Here is a 19355-nt window from a genome sequence, read left to right as displayed (position 1 = left end):
CCTCCCCTCGCTGATCACCAGGCTTCTGGACCACGCAGCTCTCAGCCCCCTTTGCTCACATTTGATCTTCATTAAGATACCACTCTTGGCTAAATTTCTACTTTACTTTCAGCCAAGCCTTGATTAGATTCCCTTGCTCTGTTCACCTCATTTTTTTTTATGCAGGGCATCCTGAATTCAGGGGAGGTGCCTTATTTCATCCCCATATACCAGTCACATCTGTGAACTGTGCTAACTTGACCTAGTCACCAGAGTTAGAGTTAACTTTTCATTACAGAAAAGCTTGTCATTGCTGCATACAGTAGATATGAGATTGCTACTTGAATATGCTTATCAGTGTTTCCCATCCTCTCTTTCTTGTCTGTGCAGCAAACAGAATCATCCAGGTCATCAACAGCTGAAGAATGAACAAGAAGAAATGATCAAAGAAAGACTTGCTAAAGTACGATTTTTTTTTTTTAAATGTTTTATTTATTTCTAGGAGAGAGAGAGAGAGAGACAGCGCAAGCAGGGGAGGGTCAGAGAGAGAGGGAGTCACAGACTGAAACAGGCTCCAAGCTCTGAGCTGGCAGTCAGCACAGAGCCCGACGCGGGGCTCGAACCCACAAACCGCGAGATCATGACCTAAGCGAAAGTCGGACGCTTAACCGACTAAGCCACCCAGGCGCCCCAAAAGTACGATTTTTTTTAACGTAATAGTTGTTTTTCTTGTCCAAGAAATGCTTTCATACTGAGCATTTGTGGTTATATGTTTTTTAGAAACCATTTTACTTTTGAAACTTCTGTCTTTTCTGTATTCCCACTGTTAAGATTGATACCATCAGTATTTAGACGTCACATAATTGAGAGTGAATTTGTCTTCATGTTCCCATGGTTAGTCTACTGCTCGGGTGTCCTCACACAGAGTTTTGCATTTAGAATCGAAGTAAGTACCGGGCGTCTTTGTGAGGTCTCCCAGGGCACAGTTCATGAAGTCTTAGAGACACGTACCCCCTTTATGGGTGCACAGTTGGGATAGTGGAAAAAAGATGTTGGTTTAATTTCATTATCATGAGGGAGATGAACTGCTTACCTTCGGTCTTTTTCTTAGCAACAGTAAGAACTTAAGCCATCTTTGTCTTTTTCTCTTATTACAGAATAAATTAGTTGAAGAGATGCTGAAAATGAAAGCAGAGTAAGTACACTGTTTCATAATTCAGGCTCTTATTGGTCTTTTCTTTCTTCTCTCAGGGAAGAGATACTTCCTGTGTCCACAGGGTAGGTAGCTTCTTTCCTTCTGCAGTAGTATGTGGACACAAGAGGTGCATACCTCATTGTTTTCCTAAGCCCCACCTGCTCGCGGGGTTCCTCACGTGAAGCCAAAAAAATTCTTAAAGAAGTGTCAGGAAAGGCTTAGTTTCTCTTGAGGAATTGATGAACTTTCTCCTCCTGGATGGTGAGAACAGTATAACTGACCAGGTTACTCTCACCCCACCTGGTTTCCTCTGACTTAAAACCTTGAGACCCCCTGAGACCCACAGATCAATACTCTTGATTTCTTCCGGTCTTGACTTTGGGTCTTTTTACATGTGTTCTGTAAACAGGGTTTTTAATTTATTCATGTGGTTTTCCTATTAATTTATGTAATCTTATAAACTGCCTCATTCTTTGATGAACAAGATATACTGTATGCTCTGTGAGGTTCAAAATAAGTAAACTGGTTGGGGTTAACAAATAAAATGGTAAAACGTTAGAAAGATAGTGCACTCTAAATAGGTATTCATCCAGAACAGAGGTCCTCAAACATTTTCACTGTATTTCATATATAACATTGTTATGTATACCTCCTACATGATTTTTGGAGCATCATATACCCTCTTGTACATTTTTGGAGTTGATTTTACATCTAAAATTTTTCATTGAAAGTTTAAATTGAGGCAAAGAACAGAAGTTCCCACATACTGAAAATCGCACCATTTAGGAATAAAGTTCTTGGTGTCACAATGGCCAGGTGGTCTCAGGCACCAGCCTCAAGTTCCTGCTTCTCCTGGTTGGCACTTCTGGTCTCTGCATGGGGGTGTAGGTTCGAATCCTGCTTCTGACACGTCTCCAGTTTTGTTCCGGATATTGTCCTATCAAAAGTCTCACCTTGGGGCGCCCGGGTGGTGTAGTTGGTTAAGCGTCCGACTTTCGCTCGGGTCATGATCTCGCGGTTCGTGGGTTCGTGCCCCGCGTCGGGCTCTGTGCTGACTGCCAGCTCGGAGCCTGGAGCCTGTTTCAGTCTGTGACTCCCTCTCTCTCTGACCCGCCCCTGCTCACGCTGTCTCTCTCTCTCTCTCCTAGAAATAAATAAAAAACATTAAAAAAAAAAAAAAAAAAAGTCTCACCTTGAACTGGCCATAGAAATAAAGCTCTGGTGGTGTTCTTTTAAAAGTATCCACTGACTTGCTACTTTCTCTCCAGTTAGCAGTGCAGTAACAAATTCCCAAACCTAAAGTTGTACATTGTTCCTTTTTCTTTCAGACTGAATTTCCATTCCATACCCACACAGAATGGTATCCTAATTTAATACACTGTTTGGAAAATTTTTTGTACCCTATCATATAGCTTGGCAACAGAAATAAGTATATAAATAGGAAGGAATTTGTAAAAGTTTCTTGTATTCATATGGCTTTAGTGCTATCTTTTTTCTGGATTGAGTATTCATTACAGTGATTAATCACAGTATCCTACATTGGTTATATGTTTTTATAAATAATTATTATACCTAGTAAAAGTTGGCTGGAAATGCAATATCCCAATGCATTTTATCTTAGTGTTCTTGCGTCAGTTAGCTCATTTTTCCATTATACTTCATTCTGGAATGAGACCATATGCAGTATCAATTCTATTCCTACTTTGTTTTTATACCTATGGGTGCAGAGAAATCCTATTCACGTATTAAGTATATGGCCACAGAAGGAATTTTGTTAGAATCCTGTCATACAGTTATTTGAGCTCCGTCCAAGTTAGTACATCAAAAATTCTTTATTGATAAAAATTCTTTCTAATGATCAGCTGACGAAGACCACCTGCCTGTGCAAGAGTTGTTACCCTGTGGTTGAGTCATGTGGTTTACAGCACCAAAGTGTGGATGTGGGACAGAGCTCATCCCGTACTTGGCTCATACGTACAGTTCAGGGCCTGGCTGGCAGAGTTTGTTGTAGAGCTAGGATAGGAACACCGATCACTTATGGGGTCTATGAGAATCCAGGTATAGTTTGTAGAACTGTGGCTATTTGAGTAATAATAGCCATTTTAGACCTTCTGGCAAAAAGAGTAAAAGCTCTCTAAGTTGGCATGGATTTATTTCATGATCTAGCAATCAAGAGGCTCGAGTGATACATTGTCTCTACAGGATACTGTGTGCGAGACAAGCACATGCTGGAAAATGGCACACCCGCTTTTATCGGTCCCAACCCCACAGCAGTGCTTTTCACCGTAATGTTATTATCTATTTGTGTACGTTGAGAGCCTTTAGAAAGTTATAGGGAAATTAATTTCCAGCTCACGGTGGTGTAGGCAGGAGATGTTTAATTTCATACCACAGGTAGTCTGGAGGTGCGTTGACTCAATAATGCCATCAGGGACACATACCCTTCCCATTCTTTTGCTTTTGGCACTGTTGCTTGTGGCCTCCATACCACAAGATGGCTGCCATAACCCCAAATGTCATAAACAAGAGAGAGGATCACAGCTTGCGGTGAGGTGGGTTCAAAAGGGCTTTTTTGGGGCACCTGGGTGGCTCAGTCAGTTAAGCATCTGACTTCGGCTCAGTTCATGATCTCGCGGTTTGTGGGTTTAAGCCCTGCATCGGGCTCTGTGCTGACAGCTAGCTCAGAGCTTGGAGCCTGTTTCAGATTCTGTATCTCCTTCTCTCTCTGAACCTCCTCTGCTCACATGCTCGCTCTCTCTGTCTCTCTCAGAAATAAATAAAAAAAAGGGGGGGAGGGGCTTTCTTTTGTCAGGGGGAAGAAACGCCTAGTAGCTCCCAAGAATCAGCCTGAGCTTCATGGCCAGAATGAACACTTCTGGCAAGCTGAGGCATCAGTGTCTGGCAGTGGGGTGACGATAACCATGCTCAGCTTAGACCAGTTATATTTTACCACCTGGGTGTGCTTCTCCTTTTTTTCCCTTATAAGTGAGTTCTTATAAGCAAAGAAGTAAGGGAATGGCCCTTGGGTTAGCAGCAGGTTTGCCGTGCCACGGAACCTCTTCATCAGACTGGAACAAAATCACAAGACAAATGGAGTACAGCTCCAAGTGAATTGGGGAAATGTCTGTGCTCTCCGCCCCATGTTATTCTTCTGAGGCGCCACAGAATGTAGGCTGAAAACACTGCTCCTGAAATTAGTTGGCCTTAAATGGTATATTAAATTCTGAGTATTATGTCATTAAATAATCCTCCTAGTCCATATGCATAAAGATACAATAAAAAGTATTTGTTTCAGGAAGCTTCTAGGAGTCACACAATTTTATTAAAACAGTGAAATTCTATATAAGTCCATGATAACTTTGTTCCTCATATTTCTTTTCAATTGATAGTTGTGTAAAGTATATAAATTCTAAGTAGCACATCCTTGAAGAAACGACTAACGTCCCATGGTCTGAGAACCAGTTTTTGGAATTAGAAAAGATTAAGACAGGGGCACCTGGGTGGCTCAGTCAGTTAAGCGTCCGACTTGGGCTCAGGTCATGATCTCCGGTTCATGAGTTCAAGCCCTGTCTCGGTCTCTGTGCTGACAGCTCAGATTCTGTGTTTCCCCCTCTCTCTGCCCCTCCTTTGCTCGTGCTCTCTCTCTCAAAAAATGAATAAATAGGGGCGCCTGGGCGGCTTAGTCGGTTAGGTGTCCGACTTTCACTTAGGTCATGATCTCGCGGTTCGTGGGTTCGAGCCCCGCGTCGGGCTCTGTGCTGACTGCCAGCTCAGAGCCTGGAGCCTATTTCGGAGTCTGTGTCTCCCTCTCTCTCTGACCCTCCCCTGCTCACGCTGTCTCTCTCTCTCTCTCTCCTAGAAATAAATAAAATTTTAAAAAAAATGAATAAATATAAAAAGAAAGAACTAAGATATGGGGCATTAAATAAACTATGCAGTCTGTAATAATACTTAAATTACATTTGCTCCAGTGGGCTGAATCCAAAAGTTGCCCTTCTAAATATTCACTATTTAAAAAATGGTTTGAGGGGCGCCTGGGTGGCTCAGTTGGTTGGGCATCCGACTTTAGCTCAGGTCATGATCTCATGGTTCATGGGTTCGAGCCCCATGTCGGGCTCTGTGCTGACAGCTCAGAGCCTGGAGCCTGCTTTGGATTCTGTGTCTCCCTCTCTTTCTGACCCTCCCCTGCTCAGGCTCGCTTGCTCGCTCGCTCTCTGTCTCTCTCTCACATACACACAAATAAATAAAACATTAAAAATTTTTTTTAAAATGGTTTGAGGAATTTTCCAAAATGAAAGGTTTTGGTAAAGGAACAACAACAAAGCACATCTGCAGCCCCTGCTGTCCCCCTGCCATCAGAAGGGGAGGGCTGGGGAGGGCTGGGTAACTCAGGACACTTTTTCTCCCGCTGTCGTCGGTAGGGGAGGGCTGGATAACTCTTGACGCTTTCAAATCAAAATTCTGGGCTTGGGTGAAAAATGTCTAATTTGAATACTGTTGTGATTATGTTCTTTTGGAATGCCACAAAGTGATATTTGTTGCTACAGCCTCGAAGAAGTCCAGAGTGCCCTTCAGAACAAAGAGATGGACTGCCTCAGAATGGCTGAGGAGGTTGAACGAACCCGAACTTTGGAATCTAAAGCATTCCAAGAAAAGGAACAACTGAGATCAAAGCTGGAAGAATTGTATGAAGAAAAGGAGAAAATATTCCAGGTGCATTTGTGTGTTGGGGTTTTTTTTGCATGTAGTAGGATACGTGTGTGATTGGGTGTCCTGTGGGTCAGAGCTGCTCTAGCGTCTGCGGAGACGTCTGGTCATGAAAGCCAGGAACCTGGGCCCTCTAATGCCCTGTTCTCTTGGAAGGCATGAAATAGTTATTGTAAAAGAAAAATTAAGAGCAATTCATTTTCTCCTCCCTGGATTGATCTGCCTGCAGGAGATGGAAATGCTGAGGAAGCAGGTAGAGAGTCTTGCGGAGGAAAATGGCAAGTTGGTGGGTCACCAGAACCTCCATCAGAAGATTCAGTACGTGGTGCGGCTGAAGAAGGAAAATGTCAGGCTCGCTGAGGTAAGCTCTGGAAATTATTTTGCAGAAACTCAGTGTGGTTTTAGAATGATTGTATAGTTAAAGTTTAATCATTGAATCACTTTACTGCTTTTTTTGGGGAACTTACTGAACTAAAAAAATCAGTCATTGTCATTCCGAGCATACTTCAGTCTGTTATTCACACTCTTACACACCAGCTTCTTGTTTAACATTTAGTAGCTTACAAATTGAAAACTGTAGTCTTAATTTGACATACAAACTTAATGAATGCAAAGAATATCTTCCTGTAAGCACCAGAGCCTGAATCTCTTTTTTCTTTTTCTTTTTTAAAAAATTTGCTCCCTAGGAGACCGAAAAGTTGCGTGCTGAAAATGTATTTTTAAAAGAAAAGAAAAGAAGTGAATCGTAAGGATCTTGGTCAACTATGTAGGCGTCACCTCTTTGGAGATTTTCTTTCCTCTTGCAAAAGTAAGGCCTACGCGTGCGCATTTAACAGAGCTGAATTTAAGGAGCAGGACTCCTTCGTGTGGGGCGGCGGGGCCGTCGCTCTAGTTCTGCATCCACACATAGCCCGTGGCAGGGGGCAGTCTGCTGTTTGAAGTTACCACCCCATGTCAGAGCTCTAAAATCGACTGTAAATACTGGAAAACCTTTTGCCTTTTTAAAATAAAAGCCTGTAGCTAAGGTTTGCAGTGGGTGTTGGCCAGGTTATTTCTTCCTCAGATACTGTCATACTCTCCTCGGGGGCCTGTAGCAGAAGCTCTCACAGTATGCGGTAGTTTCAGAACTTGCCATGAGGTTAATGTCTGCGTAGCATGTATGAAAGGCAAACTTGGTTAATATAGGTTATTTTTTTGTATTCCTACTTTATTCTCGTGAGCATTTTTTTTTATGACTGTAAATATGGCCAGTTTTCTAAACGTAATAAAATCCCTTAAATACAAACAGTTTAGTAAAGTGATTTACATTGTTCATTTTGGAGAGCTAAATTAAAGGCTTTTTGTTCAACTTGTACTTAACGAGCGCCCATCTTCCGCCCTGCGCTGGTCATCAGTGATCAGAGCAAACAAAATCCGCCGCCCTCCAGGAACTTCGGTGTCATAGCGCTTCATTCAGTCATATGTTGGCAGTCATATTCCACTGAAAGGCTAAGGCCACATTTTATTTACTCACCATCTGATGGACATCTGAGCCGTTGGCAGTTTGGGGCTACACCGAATAATGCTGCTATAAATACTTGTGTAGCAGGCTGGGTGGGGACTTACGTTTCCTGTTTGTTGAGCAGACATGGACGAGTGGAACTGCTGCTAAGTTTGTGTTTAGCTTTGTGAGACGCCACTTTACTTTTCCCGATGCGCTATTTGCTTGCACCATCTACGTGCCCGCCAACAGGGCGTTCGGTTTCTCCACATCCTCAGCCCTTGTTCTGGTCAGGTTTCTTGCCGTGGCCAGCCTGGTGGTGGTGCAGTGGCTCATCACGGAAACGGTCTCCTAATGCCTCATGGTGCTGAGCGTTTGTTACATATAATAGAACACGATACTCAGCAATATAGAGGCAAACTGACTAATGCCACGACATAAGGAACCTCAGAAAGTGAAGGAAGACAGATCCAAGAGGTCACATATTGTATGATTCCATTTATGTGAAATGTCCAGAAAAGGCAATATTGGAGAGGGAGAAAACTAACCCATGTTACTTGTGGCTGGGGATGGGAGCGCGTGGCCATATGGACAGGAGGGAACTTTCTGATAGAGGGGAAATGTTTTGGTCTGTGGTGATGATTGCACAGCTCTCTAAATTTACTAAAAATTAAACTATATTCAAATTGGTTTCATTTTATGGTTTGTAGATTATACCTTAATAAAGCTGAGGAAAAACAATTTTAAAACTTAATGCATAGTTGAATTCTCAAGGAGAAATTAAAAACTCCCAGAAACAGAAAAGGAACTAAAAGCCAATGAGCCTGGCGGGCTCAGCTGGTGGAGCGTGACTCTTGGTCTTGGGGTTGTGAGTTCAAGCCCCATGCTGGGGGGAGAGATTACTTAAAATAAAATTCCTTGTAAGGTAAAGAGCGCCGTAAAGGTGGAGAAGGGCGGGGATATTGAAGCTGGTACTAAAGACGCTGGGGTCTCACCTCACCCACCTATAGGAATGTCTGGGCGCTGCTGGAACAAATGACCACAAGCTGGGGCTACAAACAAATAGACTCTCACAGTTTCTGGAGGCTAGAAGTCCAAAGTCAAGGTGTTGGCAAGCCCGTTCTTCCTGAGAGCTCCCAGGAGCACCTGTTCCGCGCCTTTCTCCTTAGATGGTGGTAGTGACAGCAGCCCCCGGCATTCCTTCACTCCAGTTTGCAGCCCTTGTCACACAGTCTTCTCCCTGTGTCTCTGGCTCTTACAAGGACCCCAGTGAAATTAGGGCTCATACTAAAGACTTCTTAATTTGGTCACATCCGCAATGGACCCCATTTCCAATTAAGGTAACATTCACAGGTGTGGAGGATTAAGACTTAAACGTATCTTTTTGGGGGGACACAATTCGGCCTATAAAGAGCAGTTACCAGGCTTATCCATGCCTTAATTTGAGCCACAAAACCCCCCTGTGAGAGAGGTGGCAAGGAAGGACTTCCACGAAAACTTTCTGAATGGGAAAAAAAAAAAATGCTACTGAACAGTTCTGTGTGAAATCATACTAAATAAAAAAGGCCCATACAAATTACATAAGCTGTTTCTTAACATGTGCTATATATAAAACTATGCATAGGAAGCACTCTAATAACAATGATTTTCCTGGAGGGTGGAGTCGTCCTTTATGCACTTCAACACTTCTCTTTCAAAGACGTGTACTACTTTTTACACGAAAAGATTTTAAACATTTAAGTGCATAGGAAATCAGAAGTACTGTTAATCCTGGTTATCTGAGTGGTGCGATTATGGATGATTTACTCTGTAATCAAAATACTTCGATGAGCGCCTATCCACCTGCGCCTTTTGATTGGTCAGAAAACCCGAACCCGAGCCTCCGCCCCCCGCCCCCAGCCCCGTCTTCCCGAGTCGCGGAGGTCTCTAGCGCCCTCTGCTGAGGAGTCTTGCCACTTTGCGCCTCTCAAACTGCAAGGTGCCGGTGAATCTCCTGGGGCTCCTGTTGAAATGCAGATTCTAATTAAGTGGCTGTTGGGCGGGGCCTGGATTGGGCATTTTTAACAAACTCCCGGGGGGAGGCGAAGCTGGACAACACTCTAGCAAGGACTGAAACGGCCGGGTCGTGGAGAGTTAATTCTAACTGCAGCCACACAGTACGACCGAAGACAGGTCCCTGGGAAATCCAAGCCTAACGCCGCAGGCTGCCCTCGGCCCCACCGCGGCTCCCTAGTCCCGGCCCCGGCCCCGCCCCTCTGAGGCCCTCCCCGCGCCCGAATTGGCCGCCCTGCTCACGTGAGCGTGGCGTCACGTGAGCCCGCCGCCCAATCGCGGCGCGCGCTGGGTCCCGCGGGTGGCGGGTGCGCCCGGAGCGGGGAGAGGAGGCAGCGGGCACCATGGTCGAGAGGCCACAGTCCGCAGGTGGCGCCGTGTGCGCAGCCGCCTACCCCGACGCCCCCGCGGAGTTCCCCCCGCACCTCCAGGCCGGCGCGATGCGGCGCCGCTTCTGGGGCGTGTTCAACTGCCTGTGCGCCGGCGCCTTCGGGGCCCTGGCCGCCGCCGCCGCCAAGCTGGCCTTCGGCAGCGAGGTCGAGCCCTGGGCGCCGCTGTGGCAGGCGGGCGGGTGGGTCCGGGCGGATGGGGGGCGCTGCGGAGGTCGAGGGCGGGAGGGCGAGGGAGCATCCCTCCTTTCTAAATCACCTCAAATCTTCGTCCCGTGTGGGCGGTAAGAGACCTGAGCCTTTTCCCTACCAGGGACCTAAACTCTGCCCTCCGATTGGGCTAGTTCGCTTTCCTGCGTCCGTTCTGTACCTCTCATTTTAAGCCCCTTATGCCTGAACATTTCTCTCCTCCTAACTCCAGGTGAGAAGCCCTTGTCCCTCTCTTTACTCCGTAATTAACGGGTGTTTCGACTGGCATGTACCCTGCTGCCAGGAAAATTGGGAGTTTGGGACACCCAGGCATGAGAGAGGACAGAGAAGCATTCTGGACATTCCCATCCCCGATAATGAGAACTCCTGAACTGCCTCCCCACGCCTGCTAAAGCGTATCTCTGCCACTTCCGTCCCCACTCACAGGCCAGCGTCTGCTGCTAGAGGGATTTCATTGCATCTGCAACCCATAGTTCGGTCCTTACCTGGACAGCCCACAGACTGATTCCTAGCGGGCGGGTGGAGGGCGGGGAAGCCTGTTTAGGGCTAATCCAGTGGGAACCACAATGCTTGAGGTTAGTGTTCTGTTGGGTATAATTCTTGAAGTGATCCCAAGTAAGATGAGTGACCCTGAAGCATGAGACTGTCTAGTATTTTTAGTTGTGCACCAGGCCTTCGTAACTATGTAAGCAGGCGGCCACCTGCTTTTGTGAAAATTATACAAAGACACCCTTTCCGTAAGACACTGTATATTCAGCAGCCGGAAAACTTGTGAGAAATAAGAGCCTGATATTTAGGTGAGCTCCCCAGAGGAAGCGGCTCCACCTGAAAGCGAGAGGGGGTCTTGCATATTCTTTGTGTAGGAGGCTCAATTTAATATCCTCTCCTCCAGGCTCTCGCCTTTATTTAAAAAAAAAAAAAAAACAGGAAAGGAAGAGGCTGCAAGTTCTCCAAGTGATGTCTGGGATCAGTAGTCAAGTCAGTGGTGGCTTCCCTAAGCAGGGCTGTGTCCTGGTTAAAAGCATGGAGCCACACTGCCTGGGTTTGAATCCTGGTGGCTACCGCCAGCTTTCGGCTCTTTAGGCAAGGTACTTTTCTTTATCTGTTAAAGTAAAGGTAAGGAGTAAATGAGAATGCACTTGGCATAGGGCCTGGCACAGAGTAAAAGCTCAAGAAAAGTGGGATTGTATCCTGTGTAGGGTGGGGTGGGGAGGAGCATGGCTAATTCATACTTCACCTGATCCCGGGAAGTGAGGACTCTGCCGCTGGTGTGCTCACACTACATACTGACTAATAACTGCTTGGCCATCTCGTCCTGATCTTTAGCATCAACAGGTGACTGGTGTTCGAGAGAATTGCTGGTTATGGCTTAACATTTTACTCTTCCCAAGGACACATGGCCAGCCAGATGGCTAAAGAAGCCTCCTCAGGGTTTATTTCAACTATAAAATGAGTGTGCTGAGCCCAGGGTTAAGTGGAGGCCTGTAGGCTCTGGTGGGACCTCAGTCGGGGCGCTGCTGCTGCCGATCAGGGCCCTGGGCGTGCTGTGAGGAAGGCGGCAGGTCTGCCTCGGCCGAGCGTGGCTGCAGTGACTTTCTCTCCCGCAGGGGAACATGGTCTTCTGCATCGTAGGCATTGTCGTGATGGCCACCACCAATTCTCTCATGTGGACGTTCTTTAGCCGGGGCCTCAGTTTCTCCATGTCTTCGGCCATCGCGTCTGTCACGGTGACTTTCTCAAACATCCTCAGCTCGGTGAGTCGCCTGAGGGTACCAGTCAGTACCCCTGTCCCCAAGCTGGGTTCGGGGAGGATTCTGGGTGGGTTGGGGGAACTCCTGCCTTCCCAGATAGGAGAAAAGACAAGAACTGAAGCAGAGGTTGGGCTGTGGGTCGACCTCTGGTGGCTGCTCCTCTAACCTCGAACTTGGTGGAATTCTCAAGTGTTATATGGGAGTGAAGGCCAATTGTAAAGAAAAAAAAAAAGCCCCTTCAGGCTGCAGCCTGCATGCTGAAGTATCTAATCTCTGTGCATGCTGTCTCCCGGGGGTCTGTAAACCTGAGCTTGAGCCGGGGAGGGCGGACACTCTTTCCTCCGAAGGCCTGATGTCAACCAGGTGGGGCTGAGCCCAGCCAGTCCCGCCGTTGAGGGAGGGAGGGAGGACGTGGCATGTCTGTTTGGATCAGCAAACACCAGGCGCCGGCTGTGTGCTGGGCCTTCGCTGCTGGCCTCTGCTAGACTTTTCTTGCGCACTTTGCTTGGGGCCAATGCTGTGAGGAAGCCACACTCCCCCCATACCCATCTCCGGCTGGAAATGAATAGTGCCTTGCGGAAGGTGACAGCTGGGTTTCAAGCTCCAGGCCTCCAGCTCCGGACCCTTCCTCCTGCCCCAGGAGGAGGGCAGCCAGGCACCGGGGAGTGAGGTGGTGCCTGCCCACTGTGGTCAAGTCCTTCGGGCACGGGTCCACTTGGCCTCACGGTGGTCTCTGTCCCACAGGCCTTCCTGGGCTTTGTGCTGTACGGGGAGTGCCAGGAGGTCTTGTGGTGGGGAGGCGTGTTCCTCATCCTGTGCGGACTCAGCCTGATCCACAGGAAGCTGCCGCCGATTGAGAAGGCCCCGCCACACAAGCAACAGTAACATCGGGTGGCCGGCCGGACCAGCCGCAGAGACAGCGTGATGGCCTGGGGAACAGGCTGGCGCACAGGGACCGCTTCCCCTGGTGATCTGGGCCTGCAGCCATCTGAGTGGCAGCCAGAGGAAGGCGCCCCCAGGAGGCAGGCCCCTGACCCAGCAGCCCGGAGGGTGGCCAGCCGGAGCTTCTGGAATGGGAAGGACAATCACAGTTGCGTTCTGCCTGGAGCCTTCTCTGATGCCCACACCGCGCTTCTGGTTCTCATGCTCCTCGGCCCGCGCAGTGCTCCTGGGCAGAGGCTGGAGACCCTGGGCTTGGTCTGCTCGGCACCTGGACTTGAGACCACACTGCAATTGAGGTCCTGTTGCGTAACATTGGACTCCGTGCCTGTGGAGCTTTCCGATGGCTCCACGCCGACCTATCAGGACATCTGTGTCCTCCCTGCACGGCAAGGGAAGGAAAACTGGATTAATAAACACTTTTTTGTGTCAGTTAAAAGAAGCAGATGTGGAATCTTTATTCTTTCCTGCCTTTTATATATTTATTTGTCCTTTCTTAATTTTTTGGAGTGAGAGGGAGCAGCCTAGGTGAGCTGCAGTTCTTGGAATGCAGTTCATAGCCCCCACCCTCACCCTCCGGGCCTGGGGCTCAGGTGCTCTGACGTCACCCAGGCTGGCGTTCTCACGTCCAGGAGGCTCTGTCTGCTTGGCACACAAGGAGAAAACTTGACCTGCCTCTGGGGACCTAGTTTTATTTTACTTGTTAGGAAAGGAAACTGGCCCTGACGCTGCTCTCACACTCTCATTTCCCCTTTAGGTCTCTCCTGTCCTTTGATTTTTCTTTCCCAGATCCCTGTGACTTGCTTGTTTCTTACACAGTGTGAATGTAATTCCGAGTTCATAACAGCCTCACCTTCTCTTGTGTGTGGCTTCTCGTGCAATGCTCACCTGTTCCGGTTCTCGGGGGGGCTCCCCTGGGTGTCCCAGCGCCCCCTCAGCTCTCCACGTCTTCTTCAAACATTCCCTGCAGTAGAGAGGGACTGGGTGGGTAGGTGGGGGACACGGCTGGCCCCTCCTTCCCGCCCACATAGCACCCTCACTGCCCTCCTCTATCGCTCATTGCACGGTGACAGGTGAGCTCCCTAACACTGTTCCGTGGCCCCTCCTGATCGGAATCTGGCTTTAGGCCACCTCTCCCGTTCTCTCTTGGTGCCTCCTTGTCACCCCTGCACCCACCATGCTCGAGTTACACCAAATATTCGCATGTCAGAAGTTCTCGTGTCCACGTGTCCAGCCACCAGCCTTGGTGTTTTGCAGGAATAGGAAAGCCCATCCTAAAATTCGTATGAACCCTTAAGCGGCCCCCAGACAGCCCAAGCCCAAACAATCCTGAGAAAGGACAACAGAGTTGGAGGATTTACACATTCTGATTCCAAAACTTAGCAAAGCTACATAATAAAAACAGTGTGGTGACTGGCATTCAGACAGGAGCCAAGGGCACAGAGTAGAGAACCCAGAAATAAGCCCTTTGAGAAGAGTGTCAGACCATCCAATGGGAAAAAACGGCCTTTTCCACAACGTGCTGGGAAAACTGGATCTCTGGGTGCAAAAGAATGAAGTGCTGGGCCCTTCCCTTTTACCAGGCGAAGCACTTAAACAGGCATTTCTCCAAAGGAGACCTACAAATGGCCAAGGATCCTGTGAAAGAGACTTGGCATCGTGAGTCCTTAGGGAACTGCAAATCTAAACCACAGTGAAGTGCCACCTTGTGCCCATTACGACGGCTACTATAAAAGCAAAAGTGAAACAAGCAAAACAGAAAATGGCAAGTATTGGTGCTAGTGGAGAAATTGGAGCGCTTGTGCGTGGCCAGTGGGAATGCAAAATGATAACAGTGGAAAACAGTTTGGCAGTTCCACAAGAAGCTGAACAATTATTGAGTCCAGCAATCCCAGGTGTAGGTACCCCAGAGAACTGAAAGCTAAGACTCAGTTACTTGTCTACCAGTGTTCGTAGCAACACTACAGTAATCAGAAGGTGGAAACAATCCGAATGTCCGAACAGCGAAGGATGGACAAACAAAATGTGGTGCATATATACAATAGGTTATTCAGCCTTAAAAACAAACGAAGATCGGGGCGCCTAGGTGGCTCAGTCGGTTAAGCATCCAACTCTTGACTTTAGCTGGAGTCCTGATCTGATCTCACAGTTTGTGAGTTTGAGGCCCGCATTGGGCTCTGTGCTAACCATGGAGCCTGCTTGGGATTCTCTCTCTCTCTCTCTCTCTCTCTCTTTTTCTCTGTGCCCCTCCCCCACTCATGCTGTCTCTCTCTGTCTCTCAAAATAAATAAAAATAAGTTTAAAAAAACAAACACTGAGCCCAACGGGAGCTGGTGAGCTGGGGTCCAATGCGCAAGTGACGGTTGGCTTAGCAAGGAATGCGCACATCTCACTGCGGAGGTGGGGAGCAGCCATGTGTGGGCAGAGAGCCAGGTAGGTCACTGGATATGGTTGGAAGGAGCTCGTAGAAGTTTTCTCAAAGTTCCCCAAACTTTAAGTTATTAAGAAAAAGGCAGTACACCTCAAGAGAAAGCATATGAGTTGATAATTCACAGAAGACGAAGCTTGAACAGCTAACAGACAGACACAAAGCGTCGATCTCACTGGTAACAGGGAAATGCAAAATAGGACCGCAGTGAGGAGAAAAGGGAAAGCCATGCCAGAGGCTGAAAATACTTGCAAAACATCTATCTGGTAAAGGACTGGTCTCCAGACTAAGTCCCGCCAGCGTTGGGATGTTGGGGGAAGGGGGTTCGTGCCGTGTGAGGCACCCTCTCCCCGGGGCTTGGTCCAGTAACCTCGCCACCCACCTTGCAGCGGTCTGGCGTGCGATGCCTCTCTGGGCTCACAACAACGGCACATGCATTTGTTTTTCCAGTGCCTCTCGGAGGTCAGATCATTCCAGGGACCTGGGCAGTGGTGGTAGGTGTGGTTAAAAGTTCGTAAAAGAGAGAGTGTGCCATTCACGATGTTGAGACTCCTGGTTACTATTTAAAGAAAAATAAAGGTGGGTTCCTACCTCATGCCTTATTCCGCCATAAATTCCAGAAAGGTCAAAGGAGAAGAGAATGAAGGCGTGTGTGAAAAGAAAATCTTGGTGTGAAGATGTTTCCAAGGAAACAGGAAACCTAGAAACAAAGGAAAAGATAAACCGACTCCATAAAAATGGATGTATAGCAAAACTCAGAGTCAGAAGCTAATGAATATTCTGGTCTAAAAAGAGCTCCTATGGATCTATAGGAACATGACCCATACCCTAAAAGATAAATGGACAGTAGTAGGTAGCCAAGAGTATTCTATGAAAAGATACTCAGTCTCAGTTGTGATGGGGGGGGGGGGGGTGTGGTGGTAACGAAATAAAATCGAAACAGCATTGAGATTGCTTTTTTAATTTATTAATCTATTTATTTATTTGCTTGTCAGATTGGCCACAATGACAAGTTTAGGAGTGACCAGGGTTTAGTTGGTTGGTTTCCCATCTTTTTATGGGAGCCACTGACGCAGTCTCTGGAAGGCTCTGGCAACATGTACTGAAATTCAAGATGTACATATCCTGCAATGCAGCAGTTCCACCTTGGAAGATTTATGTCACAGATATTGTCACCCATAAGTGCAAAGATGTGTGTGAGGAAGTGGCATATAAGGTTCGGATCAACCTCAAGGCCACCCAGAGGCAGTAGTGGCCGCTGAAGACAATGACATCTACTTGGATGGTTAAGAAATCAAGTCCAAGGTATGTTTAGAGGGGAAGGAAAAACAAGCAAGGTGCAATATGGTATGTTGCGAAAGCTCCCGCTTATGGCAGAGGAAACTGGAAAGAGGAGAGAGGGAGAAAGGGTCTAGGGTGGGGGAGATTTAATTTTTACAGTGAGTATCACTTTCCATCTTGTTGAGATTCCTTTGGTTCCTAAGTAAGAGGATTCACGGGGTGCCTGGATGGCACAGCCAGTTAAGTGACTGACTTTAGCTCAGGTCATGATCTCGAGGTTCGTGAGTTTGAGCCCTGAATTGGGCTCTTGCTCTCAGATGCTCTGCCCATACCCCCAGGCCCCTCCCTTGCTCACATGTGCACTCTCTCCCTCTTTCTCAAAAATAAACATTAAAAAAATAGAAAATAAAATAAGATGCAGCTGGGGCCATGAGGGCTTCCCTGGGAGGTGACCTCCCTGCGGAGACCCCCAGCCCAGGCAGCAGCCGCCATGGGAAGTCCAGAGGTCAGGGGCTCCCGAGGAGGCCACGCTGGCCACCTGGGGGTGTCCTCCGAGGACCAGAGACCTGGGTTGTTACTGGGAGATGTGGGAGGAAAGTGGGGGGAGTGGCCATTGAGGGCCACATGCAGGAAACTGAAAGGGGTTGATTTGATTCTAGGAGCAACAGGGAGTCCTCGAAGGTCAGGACATAACCTAGCTAACGGTTTTTACTTTTACTTATCTATGTTTAAAGATTTTATTTTATTTACTTAAAATTTTTTAAACATTTATTTTTCAGAGACAGAGCACAAGCGGGGGAGGGGGAGAGAGAATGAGACACAGAATCCAAAGCAGGCTCTAGGCTCTGAGCTGTCAGCACAGAGCCCGATGTAGGGCTCGAACCCACGAGGTCCTGAGCTGAGTGGAAGTCGGACACTTAACCGACTGAGCCACCCAGGTGCCCCAAAAGGTTTTATTTATTTATTTATTTATTTATTTTTAAACTTTTTAAAAAATGTTTTTTTATTTTATTTCTGAGAAAGAGAGAGAGACAGCATGAACAAATGAGGGTCAGAGAGAGAGGGAGACACAAAATGTGAAGCAGGTTCCAAGCTCTGAGCTAGTTGTCAGTACAGAGCCCGATGCGGGGCTGGAACCCATGAACTGTGAGATCCTGACCTGAGTGGAAGTCGGACACTTAACTGACTGAGCCACCCAGGTGCCCCAAAAACTTTTATTTATTTTTTTAAACCTGTTTTTAAACTTTTTTTTTTTTTAATTTCTGAGAGAGGGAGAGAGACAGCATGAGCAGAGGAGGGTCAGAGAGAGAGGAGGACACAGAATCTGGATCACACTCCAGGCCCTGAGCTGTCAGCACAGAGCCCAACGCAGGGCTCGACCCCTCGAACTGCGAGATCATGACCTGAGCCTAAGTCGGATGCTTACCCGACCGAGCCACCCAGGTGCCCCAAAAGATTTTATTTTTAAGTAATCTCTACACCCAATCTGGGCTTGAACTCACAACCCTGATATCAAGAGTCACATACCCTACCAAGTAAGCCAGCCAGATGCCCCTAACCAACAGTTTTAAAAAAGGGTCTCTGATTGGGGCGCCCGGGGGGCTCAGTCAATTAAGCATCAACTTTCGCTCAAGTGATGATCTTACGGTTGGAGAGTCCAAAGCCCCGTATTGGGCTCGCTGCTGTCAGTGCAGAGCCCACTTCAGATCCTCTGTCCCCCTCTCTCTGCCCCTCTCCTGCTTGTGCTCTCTCAAAAATAATAAAACATTAAAAAATAAATCATTCTAGAAAAAAATCCCAGGGTCTCCAATCGCTGCCAGTGTTGGCGGTGGCGTCTGCCTTTCCCAGGTGAGACACACAGGTGAAGCCGGTTGTCCCAGAGCGCCCACAGTAGGTAGGCCCGTCCATCTGAGGCAGAGCCCGGCAGGCGCTAAGCAGGCAGCAACAAGGCAGACCGGGACACGTGACTTGTGTGGCAGAGGCCCCGGCAAAGTGTTTCACACACGGAAGCAGGAGGGAGGCCCGGTTCCATCAGGGGTCCGGGGGGGTGGGACACGGAGAGCAGAGGGCACAGGAAAGTCATCCATGTTGAGCAGAAAATTAAACCTGGCATTCGGGGCAGAGGAGACCTTGAGGCCTCCCCAGAAGGCGTGGCAGCTGGCAGGGGAAAGACCACAGATCTCGGGGCCCCAGGAGCCAGAGGGCAGGTGAGGGGCCTTGGGGGTGGGTGTCAGGCAGCCCCTCACTGATGCTGCCTTGAGAGTTCACCAAACGCTCGGCGGGTTTTAGGTTTTTTACCCCAGCTGGACTCTGAAGCGCTCGACGGTGCTGTTCCCAGTCATGAGAGTGCTGTTCCCGGTCAGCCCATCAAGAAATACACATTTGCTGATGTCTATTCTGAGTGCAGGTTAAGTAGACTCCATGCCCAGTGCAGAGCCCAACCTGGGGTTTGAACTCACGACTCAGAGATCAAGACCTGAGCTGAGATCAAGAGCTGGATGCTTAACTGACTGAGCCACCCAGGTGCCCCTTGAAGGCAGGTTTTCAAGTCTGACCTGAGTTGGGGAGCCAGCCTCTCCCCGGGGCTCCGCCTCTCCCAGCCTCAGCTTCCCCAGCTGCGAATGGTGTTTACATGGAAGGTCCCCTTCCTGCCTTCTGGCTGGGCTTCAGTTTGGGTGAGAAAACTATTCCAGCCCCCCCAGGACATTCCTGGTTTTAGGACTAAGCGCGCTGAGTGCCAGGAAACCCTCAGCCCCGGGCAGGCAGGAAGGCTGGTCACCAAAGTCCGCCGTGTTCACGAAACTCCCGTTTGCCAGCAGCACCCGGGCAGCTTGGTCCCATGTCCCCTTTACATCCTCACAAGTTCTCGAAGACCCGTCAGCTTGTGTGTATGACGTTTCTATCTGCAAAATTTTTTTTACCATTTCAGAAGTGTAAACTGAGT

The 19355-nt window shown here is 48.2% G+C and overlaps 2 protein-coding genes across 2 annotated transcripts in view; both read left to right on the top strand.

Annotated features, from left to right (window-relative positions):
- The window catches only part of KIF15 (kinesin family member 15), a 68635-nt gene extending 61469 nt beyond the window's left edge, over positions 1–7166 (top strand). The window contains exons 31-35 of the mRNA XM_039228274.1: positions 370–442; positions 1137–1174; positions 5722–5887; positions 6111–6242; positions 6568–7166. Coding sequence (XP_039084205.1) covers positions 370–442; positions 1137–1174; positions 5722–5887; positions 6111–6242; positions 6568–6630 — 472 coding nt within the window. The 3' untranslated portion in view covers positions 6631–7166. The remainder of the gene's footprint in view (positions 1–369; positions 443–1136; positions 1175–5721; positions 5888–6110; positions 6243–6567) is intronic.
- Positions 7167–9728: 2562 nt separating this feature from the next.
- Positions 9729–13141, top strand: TMEM42 (transmembrane protein 42). Its single transcript, XM_039228384.1, has 3 exons — positions 9729–9949; positions 11620–11766; positions 12508–13141. The coding sequence occupies exons 1-3, from the start codon at positions 9758–9760 to the stop codon at positions 12646–12648; spliced, it is 480 nt and encodes a 159-aa protein (XP_039084315.1). The 5' UTR covers positions 9729–9757; the 3' UTR covers positions 12649–13141.
- Positions 13142–19355: the final 6214 nt, after the last annotated feature.

This window comes from Hyaena hyaena, unplaced genomic scaffold (genome assembly GCF_003009895.1).
Source record: "Hyaena hyaena isolate Hyena2069 unplaced genomic scaffold, ASM300989v1 scaffold_30, whole genome shotgun sequence".
Lineage (NCBI taxonomy): Eukaryota > Metazoa > Chordata > Mammalia > Carnivora > Hyaenidae > Hyaena > Hyaena hyaena.
The sequence above is the reverse complement of the archived record's forward strand: the minus strand, read 5'-3'. Positions and strand labels throughout refer to the sequence as shown.

Excerpts from the sequence above, each read along its gene's own strand:
- TMEM42 (XM_039228384.1), top strand. The coding sequence starts at position 9,758 with ATGGTCGAGAGGCCACAGTCCGCAGGTGGCGCCGTGTGCGCAGCCGCC. Across the intron at positions 9,950-11,619 it reads AGCTGGCCTTCGGCAGCGAG|GGGAACATGGTCTTCTGCAT; the intron begins GTCGAGCCCTGG and ends TCTCTCCCGCAG. Across the intron at positions 11,767-12,507 it reads TCTCAAACATCCTCAGCTCG|GCCTTCCTGGGCTTTGTGCT; the intron begins GTGAGTCGCCTG and ends TCTGTCCCACAG.